General features: G+C 49.8%; 1 protein-coding gene across 10 annotated transcripts in view; it reads right to left on the bottom strand.

Moving 5' to 3' along the window:
- Positions 1–2933: 2933 nt before the first annotated feature.
- Positions 2934–8578, bottom strand: part of SLC4A8 (solute carrier family 4 member 8) — an 80228-nt gene continuing 74583 nt past the window's right edge. For all 10 annotated transcript variants that reach the window (XM_045462986.1, XM_045462989.1, XM_045462983.1 and 7 more), the window contains one exon: positions 2934–8299. In XM_045462986.1, coding sequence (XP_045318942.1) covers positions 8287–8299 — 13 coding nt within the window. In that variant the 3' untranslated portion in view covers positions 2934–8286. The remainder of the gene's footprint in view (positions 8300–8578) is intronic.

Here is an 8578-nt window from a genome sequence, read left to right as displayed (position 1 = left end):
GATAATCTTACTGGGCAAGCACCCCAAAACCCCACATTAAAGTCTCGGGTGGAAGCTGAGCTGGAGAACATGGCTTTGGCCAAGAAGCCCAAGTGACGCCTCTTCCTTCCTCGGAGTTAATACCCACAAACAGCCCAGACAAAGGTTGCGGTGCTGTGACTCCTTACCTTTGGCCCTAGCGCCCCATTTTACCACCCAGTCACAGAGCCAAGGACCGGGGCGGCAAGCAGGCTGCCGCTAGAGGGGGCACGGAGGGCACGCAAGGCCGGCCCCACCATGCTTGGTGATCCATTTAGCCTTCCCCCTGGCCCTAGACGGTGGTGGTCCTAGCACTTCCACTGTGCAGTGTAGAAACGGGAGGCAGAGATGAAAGCAAGTTACCCAAGGTCGCACAGCTGTCAAGGCAGAGCTGGGACTTGAACTCAGGCAGGCCTGTGCCTGGTTTACCTGTTACATTCACTGCTGCTTGCTGAGAGCCTCAGTCACACCCACTTTGCCTCCCGACAGAAGCTCCGTGCTCCCCTCCACTACTAGCGAGCACCGGACAGGTGAGATGCAGGCAAGCGTGCTCCATCAGGGACATGTGGGGCAACGGCAGAAGAAGGGAGCAGTGCACCTAACCTGCACCTTTTTCTTGCAGGCGTGTGCCCGTGTGTCCCTGTAAGCGAACACAACCAAGAGGTAAAGGGGTGAGTCTGTGGCCAGGTCTGTGACCTGGGGATCAGCCTTTGGGCATCACGAGGATAACCAGACGCGTCGATTGCTGTGCCTCCCTGGCCCTTGTCTCCTTCCAAGAGGAACTGACAAGGGACGACAGCCTCTGCTGAAGGAACACCCCTTGACTGCCATAGTTTTTACTGCTTGAATTTACTGCTTGAATTTCAGCTAGTTGGCCCAGGAGTGGCCCCAGTCCCAACGGTCTGGTCGGGACCTCCAAGGTGACCTGCTGAGGGACCCATCACATCCTCAAACCTGGGAGTCTGATTTGGAGACACAGACCCAGTGAAGGCGAAAGAACGTGGCGGTGGTCAAGGCTGTGGTGGGTCAAAGAGACACTAATGTTGCCGAGGAGCTAGTGTGGACGAGCATTTACACAGTGAAGGCTGAGAAATCAGCTGGCCGGAAGTGAAACAGACGCCAAGAGCCGAGTCGGGCCAAGGCGAAGCATGATGTTCAACCCTGCCTTGTGTGTCCGAATCGTCCAGAGAGAATCTAACAGGTATGAGTGCCTGCACTTATACCCGGAGGTTCCATTTAACTGGTGTAGAGTGGGAACCAGGCACCATAGGTTCGAAATCTCCTCAGATGAATCTCAGGTCAAGTCAGGTGGAGAGCCACCGACCTTCAGTGAGGTTCCGGCTGCTCTGCGGGAGGCCCCTGCTTCGGGCACTCCTGCCTTCTGCAGCAGACGCTTCGGGATATTTAATCACGTCTAGCCCCTGCCTTATTCCCCACAAGCAGAACCCTAATTCTGTACAGGTACTGGAGCACCAGCACGGTCAGGGAAGATGAGCCCAACCCCAGAGAATACAGCCTCAGTGGTCCAAGCTACACAAGGGAATCCCGTCCCATCTGAGAGATGGCAGGTGGCTCAGTGCTGACCAATGACATGGTGGGGGGCTCTGGGGAAAATTTTCCCCTTTGAAAGAGAGAGAAGCTGGAGAAATGCCCTTCTCTCTTGCTGCGTTTGGCTGATGTGATGCCTGGAAATTCTGGAGCCATCCCGTGATGACGATGAGGGGAGAGCCGAGAGAACGGCAGAGAACACGACCAGAGTCCTGATGTGATTGCTGCCGCATTTACCACCAGGCACCGCCTCCCTCCAGATTTCTTGTTACTTAACTGTGTGCTTACCATGGGCCGCGTGCCATTCCAAGCACTTTTCACGTATTACTTAATGGAACCCTTCCCAAGCCTGAGGCTAGTCCTTGGGACACGACAAGGCTAAATGCTCCCCCCCCCACCCTCCCCAAGCCCCCATCAGAGCCGTCCCCACGTCCTGCACAAGCAGCCTTCCCATCCGCTGCCCATTACTCGATGCAATTTAAGCATGGATCTCTGAGACAAAATGACATAGTGTGTAAACCGTCAGGATATTTTTAAATAGCCAAAAGACAGCAAAAGCCCCCAGAGCTAGTGAGTTCTAGGTCCATCGTCCAACTTGGCCTCGTTCTCCTTAATATTCACACTGCACTCTGTGCTCAGGGTGCCCTCACATGGTGCCTTTCTAGGAACTCCATGGTGCTTGCTGACTGGCTCTCCCCACACCCTTGCCTTTCACCCACTCACTGGTCTCTCTGTTCTTACGCCATTGCCTCCCTCTTCCCCTTTTCTCCAACCTTCCAACGGTTGGATTTGAGAAGAAGATAAATGGGGCACCCCCCTTCCCCCCAAACCCAGAACACTCCAAGTGATAGCGATTGTTAAAATCTTGATTTCTTTTTTTTTTTTTAAGGGAGGAGTAACTTCTTTTTTTTTTTTTTTAAAGTAATCTCCACACCCAATGTGGGGCTCACACTCATGGCCCCGAGATCAAGAGTCACATGCTCTCCCAACTGAGCCAGCCAAGCACCCCTAAAATCTGGATTTCTAGGCAGTAGAGTCCTTAAATATTAGCAGTCGCTCTCGTCAGCCCGGTTGTATCTCCAAGGGGGGGCTATCTTTTCCTGCTCTCCTGTCCCCCACCCCAAACCTAAGTCTAGGCAGTCCCCAGGGAAAGGGCCCTAAGAGCCTCCCTCCGTGGCTCTGCCCCAAGGACTGCGCGGCGTCGACCCCAAGGAGGTGCATGTGCCCTGCTTAACGCACGCCCAGCAGACACCCCTCCCTCCTGTCTCCACCACCTTCATGACCCCCCTTCACTCTTTCCCACCTTCTGAAACTGGCCGGCCTTGGCTCAGCCCCTTGGTTCGGGCTCAAAAAATACCACAGGTGTGAACAGTTTACACAGACTTTATTTTTCACCCACTGAGCACAGGAAGGTCTGGGCAGGCAGAGGTGTCACAATCACCTCCCCTGGTTCACAGACACACACCGTGAGACCTGGTGGCAAGGGAGAGGGTCCTATTCCTACCACAGATTGCTATGGGATTATCACAACACATTTGTTCTCGGTTCTATTTACACCATGGAGGGTGGAGAGGGTCCATTTCTTACACTAAAAATATATACTTTGGAATCTCTAAAACAAAAATATCTCTATCTCTACACGAGACCTACTAGAAAGAAGAACATAGAAAACAAGAGAAATGTACCAGCACCTCGAGTTGTCCCCTTCCGCGGGAAGCGTGCTCTGCTCTCCACCTGACACCATTCGCTTAGGGCAGCCGTATCTAACCAATCAGACAGAGATCAACATGAGGGAGGCTCAGCATCTTGGAGGAGGGAATATGGGAGAAAGGAGTGGGGAAGAGGACTCTGGCCTCTTTTGCAGAAGGAGTCATTGCACATTCAGTTTGGTACTTCTGCTTCCAGCATGATCGCATGTACGAAAACCTGCACGTTGGGGTCCGTTGCAAACCTGCTAGAGAAGCCCAAGCTACTTCCTGCCGGGCTTGGAGACATGCCGTGGGTAGCTTTTCTCTCTCTCTCTCTCTCAGGAAATATTAACGCCATCAGCTCGAAGAAAGCCTTCTGTACTCTCCAATGCTGAAAGTGGGTTAGGTGTAAGAAAAATGCCATTCCTTTTCAGAAGGATCAGAAACCATTCCGTTCCCTTTGAGCACAGAACGTCCTAGAGGAATTTTGCCTATGGATGAATCATTCCACTTTCTGAATTTTCCTATTGAAGAGACCCACATAACACTCCTTTCCTCTTTTCATGCTTCACGCACTGATACAGTTCCTTCACATCTCTTCTGGTTATGAAAATTAGCCTCCTTTCTAGCAAAGAAATATTAACGGAGTCAGCTGCCCATTCTCTATAATTCGTGTAAGAGAACAAGGGCACCAAGAATCGAAAAGAGTAGATTTGGTTGAAAAACCACTCCGATTTGATTTGGGGATATCTTTTTCTGTTTCTATTAAAATATGGATGAGTGTGAAGGCTTGAGAATCTGTAGCCCCTCACCCCAAGCAAGGAAAACAGAAAGTCCCCTTTCTGCCCAACATCCTCACCTCTCTCACCACCCCCAACTGGTGGTGGGTTTTAGGACCTCTGACTGCCATCCAAGGAGGAGGTGAAAGACCGAGGCAGAAAGGAGAAGAAAGGCTGCTGGAGGAAGTGAGGAAGCCAAGGAAGCTGAGTCAGTAAAAGGGGCGGAACTTGGATGATGTCTCATTTGGCCAGTCAGAGCCCGCAGGAAGGATTTCTGCATCACGGAGGCCTGACAGCCACAACCAAAAGAAAATCAAGAAGGCTGAGAACATTCAGTGCAGGGTTCCTGAATGTCCTGCCAGGATGTGGCTTGGAAACCTGAGAAGTCCGAGGGAAACACAGTGACAAGCCAGCAAAGACCGCTGAACAGTCCTAGGAGGCGGTGCTAACGCTCCTGTAGAAGAAGAAATGAGGAGGCTGAAGCAGCAGCAGAGAGGACACACTGGATGGGACTTCTGATGCCAGTTGAAAGGAAAGCCAGGGTCCCTACCTTCTCCCCTGCTTCAGGAAAACCTAGAGGCTCAGAACACAGACATTAAAGTCCATAGAGAAGACGCAGGGAGAACCGTTGGTTCCTCTGCTAAGAGGGAAGTCTGGAGAGCGAAGTGGGTAGAAAATAAAGTAGACTCGGGAACTGTCTTGTTTGGATGCCCAGAAAGCACAGAGACTTCTTGAAGGTCACAGCTCTCACAGCCTGAGATGTCAACCAAGCCTGAGACTTAGCATTTACCAGATTTTTACCAAAGATTTGTGACGAATTTAAAAGCCAATCACATCCCAGACAAAGAGAAATAGCAACTATTCACACCATCTTTTGGAATAAATGGTTCCCTGTCCCTCTATCCCAAAGGCAAATTTATATGACTAAGGAGATGGGGACAGGAGCTGTATGTGTAAAGACCAGATCTCCTGAGAAGCCTGTTGGAAATCTTATGTAGCCACAAAGAGCTAGCCTGCATTTTATGCAACCGAACGTATTTGGCAAGTTCATACTAGATTGCTGGGCTTTACCTTCTTTCTAGACCAACCCTTCCCTTAAGGGTCATGAGCTAGGAAGTAACCCAACCACTCAGCAACACCAGTTCTTACCATTAGAACCAAGATTTCACTTACCATCAGTTTCTTCAATCCCTGGCTTCCCTCCCTTCCTACTTTGACGCCACCAGCCCATCAGGGCACCAGCCTGCAAACGCTCAAACCGTTCCTGAAATCTCCCTTGTCATAAAAGAGGTGGACTGCTTCTCTGGCCCAAGGAGAAACCGTCAGTTTCTACTTAACGTTGAGTTTAAACATCTTTTCCTATAGACTAATCTGCCTATATTTGCCCTCAAGCTATTCTATCAGAGAAGTCTGAGAAGAGAACCCCTAGAAGGGGGAACGATCATGTTTTTTTGATGTCCCCCTCCCAGCTTAGGTACACAAAACTATTTAATAGCAGCAGTGACACCTCATGGGCACACTCGTATTTGTCGATGAACACACATGCACACGCACACACACACACATACACGCTGCTGCTGCTTCACCTCCACTCCCAGTTTCCTGTCCCCAACACTGCCCAAACTGACTGTGCCACCATAGCCACCGGCCACAGACCTGAGCAAGGAAGCACGCAGGTAGGACCGAGGTTGAGGGTTGGGTGGGGGTGGGGAAAAGGGAGACAATGAGAGTAGGGGGGAATGGTTTCTACCACTGAGATGTAGCAGAAATGAGGCTGACTGTTATCTGAGAAAGATGTAATGGCCTAAAAGGATTGGCACAGGCTTCCAGAGTAACTAACGTTCCTAAGGCGCAGTAACCTGGGAGGATGTGGCTCCGGAAGGCCTGAAAGTACACACATGGTCCGGTAACTGCACTGCACAGAGTTAATAAAGACAGGTTTCTGCTCTCGAGAGCCTACACAAGGAAGGCATCGTGAGACATCGATGAAACAGGAGAGAGATTTTTCTGAGTGATATTGCCACCTCATTTGTTGTACGATGGGCTCTTCCCTATCACATTCCTTCCAGCTGTGCTGAGACTAGGGGGACGGGAGAAGCAGCCACCAACCTTCCTACACAGAGGTGGCAGGAAAAGATGGGAGGGACAAGATGGAGGAAGAAAGTGGGAGTGTTCTCAGGGGACGAGGAAGCCAAAGGAGGAGGCAAGCTCAAGGAAGCTGCCGGAGAGAGGCAGGGAAAGTCAGCCAGCAGGAAAGCTTTCCCCGTTGACAGGTTGCCTTTTGATTTTTCTACACTAGGTAGGTAAATGGGTACAATTATTATATTTCTCCTAAAGTGATCAAATGTGAAGCTTTGGTTCGCCAAGATTTTAATGCCCGTATAGTTCAAAGATGCATGCCTGTTCCTGTCTGCACTATATAAAGGGAAGCCAAGGCTCTGCATAAAACAGCCTTGTGAGCGGAAATTACACAAACCAGGAGCAATACCCACAGTTCAACGGGATATCACTTTAATGTCCGCAAGTAGCATGATGTTTGGTCACGAGGCACTGGCACCACCTTGCACACTGCTTGCTTACAGCAGGCATCCGTTCTGAGTGGTTGGTGTCCATCCTGTACCAGTTGTTAAATATTTTGAAAACCATCTGTGTATTAAAACAGGTGTGGTCCTAGGAGATGTGGAAATGGTCAAGAAATGCGGGATTCCTTCCATTTCAAAGGCGTAAGGAGTCTTACTCCAAGGAGCAAGGCCAGGATACACTGATATGTTTTAAGAGGCTAAGGAATGCAACATTCAATGAAGTTTTGTAGCCAACTCTTCACCTACGAAAGGAGAGGAACCTGAAAGAACATCCCACTGTACAAAGGTCTTCCAGGATGGAAAACTGATAGGATCGAATTCCCTGGGTACCGACACGCTCACTAGTCACATTCTGTGCACAAAGGAAGGGAAGATATACACACTGGAGTCCAAACCCTTGATATTCATTGCAACAGAGAGAAGTAGAGAGAAACTATGAATATAGTTTTCAACCAAATACCAAAATTAATCTCACCACTTACAGTACATTTCCCAGTGTGGTCTTTTACATCTGAGAGTCATACATCTGTCAACCGAAAGAAATTCATGATGATGAAGAAACCACATGGCTGAAGGTGGTTTTGGTCCATTGAGTTGATGACGGTTCGCTACTAAGGCAGCTAGGGAGACATTACGTAAGCACTTGGATCTCTCCAGGAGTGGAATCAGAATGCGTCCTCAAGAGACAGCGGCAAGACATGGATGTTTCCACAACGTGGCCAGTAAAAACACCTTATCTCTTTTTCTGCTCACAAACAACTATCATCAAACCTTTCGCAGGTGTCTAGAAAGCAGACACCACGACAACTCTTCAGGCTAGGAAGTCCTTCCTAGTGTCTAAACCAACTCCTTGTGTAGCAATCGAAGCTCGTTCTCTTGGTCTATCCTTAACGAAACCAAGAGAAGCTGCTCATCCTCGCTTATCATTATCGATTTCCCCCGACCTTCTTCCTGTCTGAGCTAAACAACTCCGGTGTCCCTCATGGCCCTTTCATCATCCAAGGCTCTCGCCGAGTCACACAGGCTGCTGCTAGGGAGCGATAAAGATGCTTCCGAGGCAGAGGCATCTTCTGGCTGTGGTGGTGGGTCCCTGCCGATGCCCAGGTTGCCGACCGTCCTAACGGCAGACCCTCCTGACAGCCTCTGGGTCTGACCAGCATCCCCCAGAGTAGGCATCAAACCCAGGCCCAGGGCTGCCTGGGAGCCTGCAGATTCTACAGGGCGGGAGAGCCTTCCCTTTCCTCTCTGCTCTCCTCCTACTCCCCCATCCCATCCTTTAGGAAGAGGGAACTCATCGAAGGAACCCTCAGCGGCAGCATGGATCCATATGGCTCTGTTCACCAGCAGAGAGTTTCAGAGAAAATGTCTGGAAAATGGGAAGCTGGGTCTTCACTGGTGGCAATTCTGAAGAGAAAGAGAAAGGAAGAAGTACCAACAGGAGGTGGTCTTCGGCTTCACGTCCACATCTGGTGACTGGCTGCTGGTATGGGGATAGCTGGGTGCCCTCCAATGCACAGCACAGGTAACTGAATGCTTCGGCATGGCTTTGACATGACCACGGGCAGGGCCAGACTCAGTCTTGCTTCATCTCTGAGAGACTCACATCTTCTCTGTAACCAGAACTTCCCTGAGGCACCTCACGGCCCAAATCTTCCTTCCCAGCAAAGACTTTTAGTTGAAGAGACTGAATAAAAGTGTTACAATTAGACAAAAAGGGAACACATGATTCATTCCTGCTTTTAACACAACACTTTGAAGATGTCACCACAATTTGGATCTGGCTATATTTTAAGTTCATTTACAAGTAGACTAGTTCTCAACTAAAAATAACCATGTGCGTTATACATTTCGACAGCTGCCTGGATTTTCCTCTGAAGGAAACAAGATTCTATATTTCACTCACATTCAGCACAGATTTATTTTAACCCATTCGATGAAGAAATAACCTCCCACTACCACCCAC

This window comes from Leopardus geoffroyi, chromosome B4, assembly GCF_018350155.1.
Source record: "Leopardus geoffroyi isolate Oge1 chromosome B4, O.geoffroyi_Oge1_pat1.0, whole genome shotgun sequence".
Classification (NCBI taxonomy): Eukaryota; Metazoa; Chordata; class Mammalia; order Carnivora; family Felidae; genus Leopardus; species Leopardus geoffroyi.
The sequence above is the reverse complement of the archived record's forward strand: the minus strand, read 5'-3'. Positions and strand labels throughout refer to the sequence as shown.